The sequence below is a fragment of the Mus pahari genome, chromosome 7 (genome assembly GCF_900095145.1).
Source record: "Mus pahari chromosome 7, PAHARI_EIJ_v1.1, whole genome shotgun sequence".
NCBI classification, from domain to species: Eukaryota; Metazoa; Chordata; class Mammalia; order Rodentia; family Muridae; genus Mus; species Mus pahari.
Genome location: NC_034596.1, coordinates 110,013,143 through 110,030,506, shown reverse-complemented (window position 1 = coordinate 110,030,506; position 17,364 = coordinate 110,013,143). Strand labels below are relative to the sequence as shown.

The following is a 17,364-nucleotide window of genomic DNA, read 5'->3' as shown; positions in this document are numbered from 1 at the left end:
ACTCTGTAGACCAGGCTGGCCTTGAACTCAGAAATCTGCTTGCCTCTGCCTCCCAAGTGCTGGGATTAAAAGTGTATGCCACCACTGCCTGGAGGAAACTGTATTCTTAAATGTGTAAACAAACCAACCAGGAAGATCCCAAAAGGAAAACTGACAAGAAAATGAAAAAAGAACAGGACAGAGCCTTTCAGAAGACAGAGCAGTCGTCAGCACTCTTCTGAAGAGGCGGAGCTGCACAAGTCTAACTCGGAAAGGACAGACTCAGCGGTTGCACTACTTGGCTCACTGCACAGTACAGGGCAGTATCAGAATAAAAAACATGAGCAAACTGTGCTGAGACAGGCAAGTTCAGAGTCTAGGTCTGTGCAAAGGCCACTAACTCTTTGTAACTTCAGCTGTAGAGCCTTCTGAAGGTAAATCCTAATCCTAGATTTACTCAGGTAACTATAAATTCTAATTTATGTTTTAGAATTTGATAAACATCATGTTGACATTTTATACAACAAAAATTGAAAAATTAAAATAATCCTTTTGGATTGAAGAAATCGCTGAGTGGTTAAGAGCACCTGTTCCTCTTGCAGAGGACCCAGGTTTGGCTCCCAGCATCATCATGGTCGTTCAAAAATCATCTGTTAACTCCAGTTCTAAGGAATCTGATGCCCTCTTTTGACCTCCATAGGCACCTGGCAAGCACACATATACATGCAGGCAAACACTCACAGACATAAAGACAGAATAATTTACACTTGATCATGTTGTAAGCTGACATGTAGGCCGCAAGCAACAGTGTATCTGACAACGCCCTAGGGCTTCTACCCCTGTGCTAGCGTCTGGGTAAGCATACCCAGGGTGTGCTGCAATGAGGATGTGCATCTTCACTTCTCAGAATACCCATGGTCGAGCAGTGCATCACCATCTGTACGTACATGCATTCAGTGGGTAAGCCCACTCTCCTCCAAGTCACTACCTATGTGTATGTGGGACATCTCAGAGTCTAAGAAGAAAAGGACCATTCCGAACGCTCTCTATGGTACTGTATCGCTTTCTGTGTTAACTCAAATGGTCCCCTGGCCAGATCAATCTTTAACCAAAGAAGTTAAATCTGTGTAAATAAGAGTCTTCCATTCACCTTGAGCTATGCTAGGAAAACAGATTTCAAAACTTCAAGTTTCTGGAGCTAGAGGGATGGCTTGGCTGCTAAGAGAGCTTGTTGTTTTTACAGAAGAGCCCAGGCTTAGTTCCCAGAACCCCAAAAGCACCAACAAAAACCTGTAAATCCAGTTGTAGAGTATCTGATATCCTCTTATGGTCTCTGCACGCATATGGTACACATAAACACACTTAGCTAAAACACTCATACATAATATTCAAGCTTCCTACTGTTGGAATGAAAAGAGAAAGACATGCAGAGATGTAAACCACTGTACACCAATAAAGTTCAGAGCAGTCCCGAATAGTTTGCCCAACTATCCTGGAGCCTAGATCCACCTCAGTCAGGAGTGATGGCATCCTCAGCATATGCTCCACAGCTGCCATAGGGCTCTAGACAGCCAACTAGCTCAATGGTAAAGCAAAGAAACTGGCCAAACAGTCCTGACCAAAACGAGAAACACCCTAACCAAGTCCTGTAAGCAGACTAGTTGAGAAACAGCAGTTCCAGGGCCGTAGACCTCACCTTCTGCAGCTGGTGACTTATCTCAACCACAGGTGCAGCAATCAGAGTAGAAAGCACAGCGTGGTGCATGGCAGTGTCCTTGTGCCAGCACTGGATAGTGGTGATGAATTCATGAAGAGGGGTCTGAACAGAATGAAAGAGCTACGAGAAATCACATCAGTCATTGTCAGTAGAGCGGTAAGAAAACAAGTACCAGGTATGGTGGCTAACATCTGTATAAAAGCAAAATAGCAGGCTGAGGCAGGAAGACTAAGGGGAGTTTGAGGCCATCCTGGGCTACACTGTGAGTTCCAGGCCAACTTAAGCTAGAGAGTAAGATATTGCCTCCAAAATAAATAAATAAATAAATAAATAAATAAATAAATAAATAAATAAAAATAAAATGCCTGCTGGGCATGGTGGCATATGCCTTGGGAGGCAGAGGCAGGTTGATTTCATTGATTATAAGGCCAGCCTGGTCTACACAGTGAGTTCAAGGACAGCCAGAGTATAAAGAACCTCTCTCAACAACAACAAAAATAAAACAAACCACTAATATAGAATATATCAATAGTAAAGAGAGAGGGATGACAGAAAGAAGGCATTAACACTAAAAGCCATCAGCTCAGGCAGTGTATTCTGAATGACACTACTAAATGGATGGGGTAGACTTGGCAGGGATACTAAGACCAGGCAGAAACCACATAAACAATATGCCAGCAATGTTCACATATTTCCATCAGCACAAGGCTGGAATAAAATTGAGCTTTAGTATTTCATAAGTAACCTCTCATTTAAACATTTTTTAAAAATTAAAACAATAACAGTTTACTGATAGAAAAAAAGTGGCTCTCTCTGTTAACGGCAGAATTTATTCAGGAACTGGCTTTGTACTGTATTTAGGAACAGGTCTATTCCTTTGATCTTTTAAGGACCTGGTTCTTCAGTCATCTCAGTCTATGAGCTTTCCACCATCAACAGAAAACCATGGTCCCTTCAGGGAGCCTCTACATGGGGACATTAACAAATGATGGGAGTTAGCATTCTCCCAGGTAGTCACTGTTTCTGTTCAAATGAGCATCTTCACAAATATATTCTATCTGGGCCCTCAGTCACCGAGCTATAGAATGTGGATCTGCATGCCACAAAAGAATGCAAGCATGCCTAGCTTTAAGGTTGGCATCAACCATCACTCAATGCCTTTAGCAGACAGCACAGTAAGAGTCAATGTGGACAGCCACATTCTCTACACATCTAACCCAGTCGCCCTGAGAATACCCATCCACCCTTCCTAACACCCACCTCCCCACCACCACCCACAGCCCCTGTCAAATAACCCAGCCCGTTCAAGCACAATACCGGAAGACTTTCTTCAGGTTGCTTCCTGAAGATACAGGCAATACATTCCAACATCTTCTGAAACACTTCCTGGACTAAGTCAAACAGCACTGTGACTTTTTTATCTGAATCTGTTCTGTGAATCATGGTGTTTCCAGCTACCTCCTTCAGAATGCCAAGAAGTAATGAAACATAAAACAACCCCTTCACTAAAAAGAAAAGAAACATTAATTACCTAAGCACATAATTTACTTAAATTGTTGAATACATATGTATATGGCAGGATTGAGTCAGCACCAAGCATTTCATCAGACTGACCCAAACTAGAACCCAGCACACAAAAACTTCTTACCCAGCAGCAACAGTACAGCTGTACTCTGTCAGTACTGACTCTGTTAGTAAACTAAGAACTTTGGTCACTGCATGTGAACAACTAACTGGCAGTGTGACTCCTATGACACATGATTTAGAAAACAGAATAGTGAAAACCCAGAAGGGGCAACTCCAGCCTCAGATCTCTCAATATCATTTGATAACCTCAAGAGATTTCTGATACTCAGTAGTAATTGGAATCCTTTGGTTTTTTTTCCAATTACCTCCCACTGGGTACATAATCTGGTAAAATTCATTCTGTATATAAGCCTAATAACACTATTACTCCATTTACCTTTCTATTCAATCTTTCCAGTAAAAGCTACAAAAACAGAGACAGTGGTCTGTCCCAGTGAGCTGCAAGAGTGCCTTATCACCCTATCCCACCTAACACATGGCTCAGGTGCTGATTAACTTTTGGGTACTAGATAGCAAGCCTCCTGCCAGAATCCATGGTACAAGATACACTAAAATAAAACAAGCATGTAATAAAGCAAAAAAAAGTAACTCATAGAAAGCCTATTGTCCAGGTGACTACAAGGATGTCCAGAGAATGGGTCTGGGATATGAAGGGTAAAGCCATTTGCATACAAAATGGACTAAAGATCCAGCAAGCTGCCAGAGACCATAACCAACTATATCCCAAACCTTCCTGCTAAAAGGAAGACAGACATTCCATCCCAGAAGCTCTCTGAGTCCACTCTAGGTATAAGACTCTGCCAGAATCAATAAGCAGCTGCATAAAATCATTAAACCACAACAAAAACTTTCAAGGATCTATTACTCTCATTCAGAGGAGGGTGGAAGAACTCATTCCTCATATACATTTGTCTGTGGAATGTTCACTGATGGGATAGGCGATGAACTCTTTAAACCAGGATACTGCTGACCAAGACCCAGACATCCTAATCTGGGCCACTGTGTTGGAGGAGGTGTGTTACCTGGGACAGGCTTTGAGGTTTCAAAACCCATGCCATTCCCAGTGAGCTCGCTCTCTCTCTCTCTCTCTCTCTCTCTCTCTCTCTCTCTCTCTCTCTCTAAGTGTGTGTGAGGGCGTGAGCTCTCAGCTATTACTCCAGCTCAATGCTTGCCTGCCTGCTGCCATGCTCCCTGCCATGAAAGTCAGGGACTCGCTTCCCCAATAATCTCTGTTTTCTACAAATTGCTTTAATCATGGTGTCTTATCAGAGCAATAGAAAAGTAACTAAGACATATTACTAATTTCTAAAAATGGTTTATTCATTTTGCCTCTTTCAAGCAAAGCAAAAAGTTCAAAACATAGTAGATTCTAGGTCTTACCTCCCTAAACTACTGGACTCAGGTCCAGCTCTGAACCTGATCTAAAGGGACTAGGTACTACCATGTGATAAAATGAACTAACTGAAACCCTGTCTCAAAAAACCAAAAAAAAAAAACAAAAAACCAACAACAACAAAAATGAACTAACTGGACAGCAAAATCTGGTTAGTTCTACAATACTAAATTTTATACATAATTAAAAAGATTCAGCCCTTAGGCAAAACAATTCCTAAATAATGAATGAAGTGATGAATGAATTTTGATTATTTTAATTCCAAGCTATATCTATCACTCACATCACTTGAATGCAATGGCTAACTTCACCCAACTAAATGTGCTAAACAGAATTCAATGAAGGAAGGTCTCTCTCATTAAACTACTGGACGTTAAAAAAATGAAAACTTCCTATGTAGGAAGACATTTGCATAGAGCTCAGTAACTGGGATGTCCATACCACAGATGACTGAGGCCTTGGGGAAATGCAAGGTCAAAGCTCAGTAGAGCTCTTCTTGTCATACATTGTGTCAGAGGCATCACTAGCTCTGGTTTCAGGTGTGCCACCATCCTGGCCACATCACTCACACCCTTTTTCTGGGAGGGTCTCTATATAGATGCCAGGTGGAGAAATCTGTCCACCAACAAGGCAGATCCAGGGAGCAGAACCCCAAGGACCCTATCAGAAACTGGACAGTGTGCCTGACATCAGACGCATCTCTGAAACTGCTAGCTGCATTAGCTAATAAGCAACTGTTATGGCAAAAGCTAGTGTGGGTTACTTGGAACACATGTCAGTTCCTTGGAAGCCAGATTCTTATCTACAGAGGGAGGGAATGAGGGACCAGCCATAAATACTTATTGCTTCAAACGTTCCCTTAATGGATGAATAATACTTTGGTACCTGTTTTCATTATTCCAAAACTCCGCTGTAAAAGTTGCATTTGAAATTTAGGATCTCCAAGTCCCACCATAACAACATCTTTACACACAGCCAGGTAAGTCTGTAAGACATGCAAGAGTCCATTAACAACAAAAACCATTTAACAAGGAAGACAGTCAAGCCCACAAATCCTCTCCAAGATGTGATGTACTAATTTTATAACAAGATGTCTACAACTATACTGCTAAAGGAATTTCCATAAATACATATATTTTCATTGTTCTTATAAGAACTCTATAGACAGTGTGTTCAATTCCACCAACCTAGCCAAATGTCTGTTCATGTGCAACATGTTAAACTGAACTGAAATTATGTATAATGTGTTTTGTAAAAAGAAATGTCATTTTAGGTATGGTAAAGCAATATAAGGGTATAAAACCACTTTACAACAAAATAAGCCATCAAGAAAATACAGCAAAGGGTCAAGAGAACAAGCTTCATATCTCAGCTGCTGACCTGGATAATCTGTTGATAAACATCCTTCCGAAGCTTCAGATACTCCTCTTCCTGGTCTTCAAGAAGAGGTAAAACTTTGTTTTCTAACCAAGACCCAGTGTCATTCAAGATGGACAGATGAATCTTCTCTTCTGTGCAGAACTATCCAACACAACAAGGAAGCTAATGAATAAAAGCAGCTTTGATACATAAGGCTTAAACCACGAGAATCAGACAGCATACCTTGTACTGAAGATGGACACTCATCCTACAGTACAGACCAAAGGCATGCAGGGCAGTTGCTTTGTTGAAGTTGAGAGGACTCCCACTTGGAGACTGAAGAAATGATTCCAGATCTGCCTGCAAAATTATAAGCCAGGGCCCACACTCTGAGTGACATGTGACTACATCAAAACAAGGTGGAAAGTGCCTGGTCCACAGGCACACAAGAGGGTTATAGCAGTGCAGCTCGGGCTGCCATCCTTGCACCTAGCACTACCTGCTGAGCATCAGAAGCACACAATATAGTTGGCAGGTGCCACAGGACCACTACCCACAAGTACCACAGTCCTTTTCCTCAAGGCAGGCTCCTCTGAACCACCATCCTGGGTGGTAGCAATAAGAATTGTTCAGTGGAGAATCATATAGGGTGGCAGCACAGGAAAAAAAAAAAAAAAAAAGAATTGCGAAGGGCACTTGGGGAACAATGAATGAATTCATGTCACATAGTTTCCCAAGATTCCGAGAAAACACAGCTTAAGAGAGCTAGTACTTCCTCACTGACCATTATGCTAGACAGCCTATTCTGAGACAAGAGGAAATGAGGACTGGAGCCCTGACACACTAGAAACCTTGGAGAAATATGGTCTCTAAACACTGCTTGTAAGGAGACAGGTCCTGGAAATGGCTCTGCTCCCAGCCTCCCCTGTACACTTCAGAGTCTAGATGCTCATTCTCAATTCTTTTCCAGCTTGCAAACATTACAGTACCAAAAACATGAAAACTCTATCTTACTGCATCACTGTTACTGCTATATGAAGTCACTTTAACTTCCAGGATAAGTAGTTACCTTGGATCCCTCAAGTGCTTTTAAAAGCTGGTTCAGTTTCTTCTGGGGTGCAGAGAGGAGACACTCTCGATTCTTTGGGTGGGTCAGCAAATACTCCATGTACAACAATGCTAACTCAGGTTTCACTGAGCACGTGTCATTGATTTGCACTTTCCATTTAGAGGCCAAATTACTCTGAAGGAAAGCAGTGAGTGAAACAAAGAGGCAATTAGAGCTCGTGTTCCCAGAACTAACTCTGTACAGTGGCCAGAGGCCCTTGTCCTCCACATTCCAGGGGCATGGCTGTACACAAACCTTGGCTTGAGGTGGCACTGTAGGCAGCCAGTCCACAATGAGCTCCAAGACTTGCCCCACTTGCCCCCAGGAACAGAGACAATCGAGCAAGGTACAGTAGCTCCTGCCTGTAACACTCTCCTCCTGATTTCTCAGAACAGAAATCACACCACAGCTGAAAATGTCAAGTACAGAAAACATGGTTAAAATCTCTACAGAAAGCTCCCACTTAATTTGTATCAAGGAAATATAGGCCTCATAGTTACACTGGTACTTGTTCCACAATGAAACCTGTAACAGTGTGCAGTTGAAAAAGGACATGACCCATACCTCAACCTCCTGTTTCTAGAGCCAGCTGTCTTCCTAAGGATTTAGGGAATTATTTTTTCCCTTTTTTCTTTCTTCATATATTCTGATCACAATTCTTCCCTCCCGCAACTCCTCCTAGATCATTCCCATTTCCCTACCCACCTAACTCCATCCCATGTGTATTCACAGCATAGTCAGCAGTGACCTGGGATCTAGAGATAACCACTCTGGACATGAGAGTTTGCCCAGACATCAGGTGAAGTCATAGTCAGGTCCTCATGGTCTCTCTTAACAACTTCAGAGCCCATTAAAATCAAATCCTAATTATCTTTCCGTACAGCAGCAGGGAAGGCAGGAGAGGTACAGAGTAGGTGACAGCAAACCCCAGTGAGGACAGATTCTTGCACTGCGACAGCATACCTGAACACAGGGACAGCAGAGGCTGGCAAGAAGGACATTAGCATGAACAAAGGGATCTTGCAGCGCTCATCCTGGGAACATAAAAAGAAGCATCAAGCTAATGCAGGATTTGACAATAGTCAGGGTCTAGAGAAAATCAAATCTAAATGCCCCTCAAGTTGAAGATGAGATTACTTGAATCAAGTATCCTGACATTTCTTTTTTTTTTTTTTAGATTTATTTATTATGTGTAAGTACACTGTAGCTGTCTTTAGACACTCCAGTAGAGGGCGTCAGATCTTGTTATGGGTGGTTGTGAGCCACCATGTGGTTGCTGGGATTTGAACTCTGGACCTTTGGAAGAGCAGTCGGGTGCTCTTACCCACTGAGCCATCTCACCAGCCCGTATCCTGACATTTCTGTACCACCTTTCCTACTGAGTAATACTAACTGCAGCAAGTACAGCCATGGAACTGTATGTATATACTTTCAATACTTCTGATGGCAGGAAAAAGTTCACTAATTACTTATGCTGAACAACACTCCTGAGAGGACTATGCTATTCAGATAATATTATACAAGATGAATCAGACAACATTTTTTGAGGGAATGCACATGCTTTGTAGCTGAAAAATAAATTTCAGTCTAACTGGATCCTACACCTAAGAGCTTGAATCAAGTAAAACAGAGGAAAGGACCTTAAACATACTCAGTTTTCTCCTCCTAAAATGCAGAGTGCTATTAGAGACTGAATGAACCAAACCACAAGAAAATGAGCATAGTGAAACCTAAAGTATATTAAGTGCAATAAACTGTAGCTTAATTAGTGTTATTATTGCAAGAGTAAAGTAAACTGAGCCAATTTTAATTGCTCAGATTCTGTCAGGAATACCACGTAAAGGATGGGGAGATGGCTCAGTAGCTTGCCATTCAAGTTTCAAGGTTGGAGTTGGGATTCCCAAAACCCACATCAGTTCTGGGTGGGTGTCACAGCCTATCTGTAATTCCAGTGCTCAGAAAGTAGAGACAAGGGATCCCCAGAGCAAGCTGACTAGCTAAACTAGCCATATTGATGAGTTCTAGATTGAACTCATATCATAGATCATCCCTCAACAAATAAGAGAATAGCTATGCCTGTCCTACACACATACACACACACACACACACACACACACACACACCATAATTCTTTGCTAAGAGCATGAGGATCCCTATGGAAAAAAAATAATTTTCCTGAAAATAAACACAAATACAGAAAGAACAACAAAATTAAAGTGAGATGTATTATTCACCTGCATTCAATGAACTAACTCCCAATAATGCACTTAGTAGCTCAATTTAACCATCTCACCAAATTACACATACTCCAAAATATGCCAGGAAAAGTATAAAAGTTTTTATCTGCCAAGTAAAAGTATCTTTGTGCATGTTTTACAAAAACAAACAGGGAGAATATTGAGGGTAGAAAGGTTTAGTATGGATGGGAGATGGAGCAGGCAAGAAAGAGAGGAAGGAGGGTTAACTAAACCCAAGAATGTATTAAAATCCTTATAGAATCCTACTCTGTAAACTAGTTAAAAAAAAATATGTTTCTTTTCTTTTCTTTTTTTTTTGATGTTTCTTTTTTAATGGTGATTGAATAGAAGAACCCTGCATGGGTGGCTAATGCTACTCCTAAAAACACAAGCTATTAAATGAAAATCCTACTGCCAGGCATGGGATTCCTCTGAGTTATTGATAAGGGAGGTCCCAGAACAATCTAAAATAAAGCAGGTTATTGTCAGTGTTCTTGGTTGCCTACTGGACATACATGTTGAGATCTAATTGCGGAGGATACTACACACTTTGATTGTAAGACAAAAAGAAATCAGGCAGGAACTCAGCCAAAAACGTCCTCTTTCAGAGTGATTTGCTATGCAAGCTGCTAGAGAGGCAACTGATGGTTTTTCCCGCCAGCAGACCCTGAAAGCAACAATACTGATGTGTCAAGCAAGATGTACTCACTGGTACAATAGTGCCATGATTGTTATGGAGAAAACCAACCACTTTAAAACTGGCCAAAAGCCATGGTCAAAGTATAAGTCCTAGAGGGGAAAGCTACTGCTTTTGCTTTGCTAAATATGCATACTATCCAACTGCTCTCTAAATATGTAAGTTTAAACCCATAGATTAGGGTCAGTTTTAACTTTGGTCAAAGAAGCCTCTTTTTGAGGTAGGTATCAATTAATGCAGACTCATACCTGGTCAAAGTACTGAGACTAACTGTTGAATACTCAGCCCTAAATGGAACACCACCATCAACTCCTTCCCCACCAAAGCTCAGAGAACATAATGGAAGAGGAAGCAGGGAAAAAAAAAAAACAAAACCACAAGACCCAAAGAATAGAGGAAACTGCACTTCTCCAGACATGACACAGCTGTGGCACCAATACATTCATAGAGGCTGTGGTTAGCTGAACAAGACTATACAAGATTGACCCCTTCAATATTCCAGCATAGAATGAGCTTATGAGACTCCACTCCTAGCCGAGGAGCGACTGGAAGTTAATAGCAGCTGGGCGAAAAGTCATCTTTCTTGTCCATAATCTGGTAAATAAAGTGGCACCCATATATATGCAAGCAAGCAACCTTAATTAAACTCAGGAGATAAAAAATTGTTTAAAAGACATAAAAGTCATGTTGGGAAAAAAAGCGCTCAGAGAGCATGAGAGGGAATAAGAGAGGAGAACAGGAGCAGTGCATAGCATCAAAATAAAGGAAGTAATTGAAACCATCAGAGTACATTTTAAAAATATTTTTATTTAATAAATAAAATACACACACACACACACACACACACACACACAACTTCATGCCAAGGTAAGAGTCCCTACAACTTCCCTGCTGTATATACGATGAAACCCGTCACCACAAGCTTACTTATAAGAAGGCCCAGACTTACCTTGAATACCTTCAGGTACTCTGGAAGCACAGATGCAAACTTGTTAATGGTATAAATTTTAGCCTCTTTATTATTTTCCAGACTTCTATGGATGCTCTTCCAGAGGATCACAATGATTTCTAGTAAACCTGCCATGGACGCAGTGTCGTTCACTGACAATGTTTTATCTAGTACCTAAGACACAAAAAATGCTACTGTGAAAGAATCTAATAACAAGTATTGAAAGTCCTAAAGCAAGCTCAGAATTACAGACACTAAACAATATAAATAATGCAATGTCAACGTCTATGGTACAATAAAACTTTCTTCACTACTTTTGAACCTAACTAGACTAGGAACATAGATTTATTTCCAAATTCCATCCAAGAAATAAATTGTAAATTAACTATTTTTTTAAAATGAAAGTCTATATGAACTAAAACTTTTCTAAAATCAGAAACTAGTACTCTTTACCATACCCCATGCAAATGGGATTACAGTACAAAGTCATTGCTAAGCATGGCTGTACAACTTTGGCCTACCCAGTAGGCACTGACTGCTAGACACTTTTTTTCTAAGACCAGCAAGATATAACTCATAAGCCAGGCGTGGTGGCGCAAGCCTTTAATCCCAGCACTCAGGAGGCAGAGGCAGGTGGATTTCTGAGTTCGAGGTCAGCCTGGTCTACCAAGTGAGTTCCAGGACAGCCAGAGCTATACAGAGAAAGCCTGTCTCAAAAAACAAACAAACAAACAAACAAAAAAGATATAACTCATAGCTGGAAAGTAATTAATGGTAGCCAACCATCACTAAAATCATAGGTTTCTTAGACTTATTGAAAAACAAATCTGTTTATACTTTCCTATTATGCTGGTAGTTCACAATGATCCCATAGCAGAATGTTCAGTGCAAACTAGATGTGCATAACAAAATCCCTGTCTCAGAACTGGTGACTAGACCTGGCTTGTGTTGTGACTTGCCTATCAGTGACTGGCCTGTGGAGATACACAGACACACAGATGATGGAAGTAACTTCCTCATGTTGAGATGAGGAGGATGACTCAGCTCAGTTCTCACCATTCAACTGTGAGTTCAAAACCGATCCTGATTAATAAGAATACAAAGAAGCAAGCCGGGTGGTGGTGGCGCACGCCTTTAATCCCAGCACTTGGGAGGCAGAGGCAGGTGGACTTCTGAGTTCGAGGCCAGCCTGGTCTACCAAGTGAGTTCCAGGGCTACACAGAGAAACCCTGTCTCGAAAAGAAGCAATCACACCTTCTCCCTAGTCAGCATGCACTAAATGCTATGAAATGTAATAAGGCCAATCAGACTGATAAAGCAATCTGCTAGTGGCTTGGATACTACCAGAAGCATAATGTTCTGATCAAACGGATCAAAAGTTTTCCTTCTGCCTTGACCTTACCTTTTCTGTGCTCTAACTCTGAACAGAAAACCTACTTAATAGAGTACGCTTACATTTATACTGAGCATTATAGCATGTGATCCTTATGTATTACCATCCTAAGAAACGTAAGTAGTTTATTTATTTTAAAGTAAACCACAGAAGCTCAATATTTTAGCACAGCAGACTCATTAAAATTTATGAAACCCACTCTTCTCCTTTGAGAATAACACTTGAATAATGTACTAGGTTCTTAAGTAATGGTTCCTTATTTTTATTTTAGCATAATACCAGGCTAGGCTATAACACCAGGCCCCTAAGTAATAGTTCCAATGTTTTATTTCAGCAAAGACTATCTCTGGACATTAGGTGATGGCCATGAAAAAGTCTCTGTTTGAGATAAAGTCTTTTCTACATTGCCCTGGGTGTCCTCGAACTAGGTATGTAGACCATGCTATTCTTGAACTCACAGAGACCCATTTGCCTCTACCACCCAGGTCCTGGGATTAAATTTGTATGCCTCCATGCCTGGCACCATGAGAAAATCTTTTTAAAAAAAATTCTTTAAAACCTTGGATATTGTAGTGTGTGCTTATAACCCCAGCACTCAGGAAGCAATAAGGAGGACTGTCACAAATTCAAAACAAGCCTGGGACTTCCAGGACAGCAAGGGCTACATAGTTAGACTACCTCAAAAACAAAATAAAATATTTTAGCTATATACATGTTCTAAATGTACTTATATGACAACTTACATATCTTTTTCTAATGTGAGTTACAGTGTAGATGTGTATTCTAAGCGTCTGTCAACTTAGGATGAGAATTCATATAGCAAATTATATGTTTTTACATTAGTTACAATGGAAATGATTGTCTTTTTTAATGATATAGAACTTGACCTAAAAGGTACTGCAAGCTTTCACAGTAGTATGTAGCTGTTAGTAACAAGGTTACAGAATGTCTTCTGATGGGTATAATGGATTTGGAGGTGATGGTGGCAACTATGGTGGTGGTCCTGGTTACAGTAGTAGAGGAGGTTATGGAGGTGGTGGACCAGGATATGGAAACCAGGGTGGTGGATATGGTGGTGGAGGATATGATGGTTACAATGAAGGAGGAAATTTTGGTGCAGGTAACTATGAAACCCAGTAGTAGTGGGAACTATAATATAACTATAGCAGTGGTGGGAACTATAATATAACTATAGCAGTGGTGGGAACTATAATATAACTATAGCAGTGGTGGGAACTATAATATAACTATAGNAGTGGTGGGAACTATAATATAACTATAGTAGTGGTGGGAACTATAATATAACTATAGTAGTAGTGGGAACCATAATGATTTTGGAAATTATATTGGACAGCAACAATCAAATTATGGACCCATAAATGGGGGCAGTTTTGGTGGAAGAAGCTCTATGGTGGTGGCTATGGATCTGGAGGTAGAAGTGGTGGATATGGTAGCAGAAGGTTTTAAAATAAAACAGAAACAGCTACAGTTCTTAGCAGGAGAGAGAGCAAGGCATTGTCAGGAAAGCTGCAGGTTACTTTGAGACAGTCGTCCCCGATGCATTAAAGTAACTGTAAAACTCTGCCACAGAAGGAACGATGATCCATAGAAAACTTGCTGCAGCTTAATCAGGAAACCCTTCTTGTTCAGGACTGTCACTGCCACAGTTTGCAAAAAGTGCAGCTATTGATTAATGCACTGTACTGTCAATTAGATGTACATTCCTGAGGTCTTTTATCTGCTGTAGCTTTGTCTTTTTCTTTTCATTATATCAGGTATATTGCCCTGTAAATTGTGGTAGTGATACCAGGAATTTAAAAAATTAAGGAATTTTTAACTTTTCAAAAAACAAAACAAAACAAAAAGAATGTCTTCAATATTTACAATATGTAAAATATTCTCAGTAGTATATTATCAAATTCATGGTCTCTTTTGTAAAGTCATTTTCAACAGCAAGATATGTTTACCCATTCCTGCTAATGCCAACTATCTCATGTGGCAGTCCTGGAAAAGCTTCACATACCCTATCTACAATGCAGAATGAGTAAAAGAGCAGAAGGGACTCAAACTCTACCAATCAGACAGCTCTGAGCACTTGAAAAGATACTGGTCAGCCAAGGTATGAACAGGACATCACCACATTCCATATTCTGTTCTCCCTCCACTGCACACCCACTTTCTAAGTTCTTCAGCAGTTTTTGCTGACAATTTCAGTCCAGCCAAGCCAAATGGAGGGACAAAGAGAAAAGGACATCTACTCAGGGGTGGAGCTAGTTGCCTGGCAAGATGCCACGGGGGAGATACACTGAGATAACCATGACACTGGCATAATCCATGGAAGAGGCCGTCTGAATAGAACTGCATACTCTCTCTAGACAGGTCACAGCCCAGTAGGAACAAGCCCCAGGTCTTAGTCATGAAGTAAGCATACTAGCACAGAACTTTAGAAAAGGAAATTTTGTTTTGTGATACAGATTGCTTTGTTTTGTTTTGTTTGTTTGTTTTGTTTTTCGAGACAGGGTTTCTCTGTATACCCTGGCTGTTCTGTAACTCACTTTGTAGACCAGGCTGGCCTCGAACTCTGAAATATGCCTGCCTCTGCCTCCCTAGTGCTGGGATTAAAGGCGTGCGCCACCATGCCCAGCCATGATACAGATTTCTAATTTGGGTACTGGAAAAAAAAAATCCCTCAAGTTTTACTTTAGATATCTAAATTTGAAGTGCCTATTATAAGCTTATGATACTGCTTGAAAGCAGTAAGTGAAGTCAATTCTCAACTGGCTATTATTAGATATTTGGGGATTTACTAAAAGACTAATTTAAGACAATTCTATAAAAATCTTGCACCCAGAAATTCATTCCCAAGTGTTTCAAGAAGATCATGTTAGTGACTCTGACAGACACCAGCTCCATGTCCAGAATCTAGCTCAATAGTGCTATACTCAAGATGAACGGAACACAGAGGGCCAGGACAAAGAAATATGGGACAAGTGGCCACCAGTAAGAATATTCTTTTTACAAAATCCTACCAGACTCTAAAAGTTACGTACAAAAATATACCATAATTCTTTAAAAAATATAATTTATGACTTTTCAAAAGCTATACTTAAGTATGTTTACTGAAATAAATGGGAAACTAAAACATCCTAACAGCCTATAGAAATGATACCAAAACAAAATCTGCTTGTCTTCAGTGTGAAGTAGGAGAGACACTTACACTGGCATTCTCCTTCTCGCACTCCTTATGGGCCTCTGAGCCCTCTCTCAGGGTCCTCTGGATGCAGGCATTCAAGCAGTGGCGGATGACATGGATGAGCTTGGCTAAAGTGGTGAAGATAATCAACATATAAATGCATCTTCTGTAACATCAGCTTTCCAATTAGAAAACTATAATCTCAAATAGTAAACAGTATCTCTTTAAGGAAAATCATTAAGAGATGCAAGAAAGCATGAAGCTTCCTAAGTGAGAACACTGAGCATCTGTACCGTGCACTTGGCTGGGTGAGAGGCAGCAAGAGATGGGGGAAGCAGAGATTCAGACCTATGTTGGTGCTGGCGGTATGCTCATGGGCATACTGATAGAACCTCCTGGCAGCTGCGCGATTCATCTGGATCAGCGTGACACAGCGCTCACACCACACCTCCTCTGGCTGGTTCACGGGCAGAAAAGAGTTGAAGATGAGGCTCACCAGGCGCCGAGACACAGGCCGAGAATCCATTTCCAGACGAACCAAAATGTCCTCCATGGGGCATATTTTCCAAAACTAGGAGGTGGGGGTAGAGACATGCAAAAGGAAATAAGCAGTGGTTCCTATAATCTTGAAGACTGCAAGTTTCCAGAATATAACCAAAGAATTCATTTTTTTATACACAAGAAAAATCCTTTCTAATACCTATACTAGAATCTGACTTTTCTGTGAACAAATCTACATTTTAAAGAAATATAACATGTAAAGTATAGCATGAGGCTGTGGAAAGGCCAACAGGACTCTCTAGCAGCATGATTCATGCACAAATGATAGCTCTAGTTAATCAAGATGATCATTCTACGTTTGTAGATCTACTAATCCACTGGCTGATCTATTAACAGGAAGATATTTCTTATCTATTAATAGTTTTGATGTGAACACCTTACTCATCTCTCTTAAGAGACCCAGACCATCCCTCCATAATACTCAAGGACTGCTGGCTCGCTCCTTCTACTGTGAACAGTCTCCTTGTCCAACTCAGAAGCTCACTCAATTGCACATTCTACAAGAGACAGACATTAGCACTGTTTATGGAGATGGTTTTTGTGTTTTAAGTCAGGATCTCAAGTATCCTGCCTGGCCAGCCTCAAATGTACTTTGTAGCTGAAGACTAACTTAAACTTCTGATCTTCTTGCCTCTACCTCCTGAATACTAGAATCATAGGTACAAAGTATCACACATATTTATACTAGGGATTGAACCCGGGCCTCTGTGTATTCTAGACAGGTACTCTGCCAACTAAACTCCAACTCCAATTCTAGCATGGGCTTCTAGCATCTGAGCAGTTCCTCCATAGAGCCCATGTCTGTCCTCACCAACATAAACATACTTCTTAGCCAAAGGCTAAGTCCAGATAAGATATACATTCACACAAGGTACAAGTTGTCATTCTGAACAGCACACAAGCAGACATGTGTGAAGCAATACCCCTAGCAATGGGTATTTCCATGCACGTCTGGCACACTAGCCTTGAACTCCTTTTAACCTTGAAGCCCTCTTGCCTCAGTGGTAAGAGCTCCAGTCTAACATTTATGAGGTTCTGAGTTCAATATCCAGTATTAGAGAAAAAAGGTTAAAAAAAAAAAAAGACAAAGAAAAAAAAAACTGAATTAGAACTGGAAATAAGACGACTTTCATGTCCTCTTTATGATGTCAATAAATTGGCCTATGCCCAGTGCATGTTTACCATGTTAGA

At 40.7% G+C, this 17,364-nt stretch overlaps 1 protein-coding gene across 1 annotated transcript in view; it reads right to left on the bottom strand.

Moving 5' to 3' along the window:
- Ncapg2 (non-SMC condensin II complex subunit G2) overlaps positions 1-17,364 on the bottom strand; it is a 54,536-nt gene that overhangs the window by 15,595 nt on the left and 21,577 nt on the right. The window contains exons 13-23 of the mRNA XM_021202372.2: positions 15,961-16,183; positions 15,637-15,740; positions 11,027-11,200; positions 8,107-8,177; positions 7,399-7,552; positions 7,105-7,278; positions 6,279-6,395; positions 6,057-6,197; positions 5,562-5,661; positions 3,014-3,201; positions 1,676-1,816 (exon numbers count right to left, since the gene is read on the bottom strand). Coding sequence (XP_021058031.1) covers positions 1,676-1,816; positions 3,014-3,201; positions 5,562-5,661; positions 6,057-6,197; positions 6,279-6,395; positions 7,105-7,278; positions 7,399-7,552; positions 8,107-8,177; positions 11,027-11,200; positions 15,637-15,740; positions 15,961-16,183 — 1,587 coding nt within the window. The remainder of the gene's footprint in view (positions 1-1,675; positions 1,817-3,013; positions 3,202-5,561; positions 5,662-6,056; positions 6,198-6,278; positions 6,396-7,104; positions 7,279-7,398; positions 7,553-8,106; positions 8,178-11,026; positions 11,201-15,636; positions 15,741-15,960; positions 16,184-17,364) is intronic.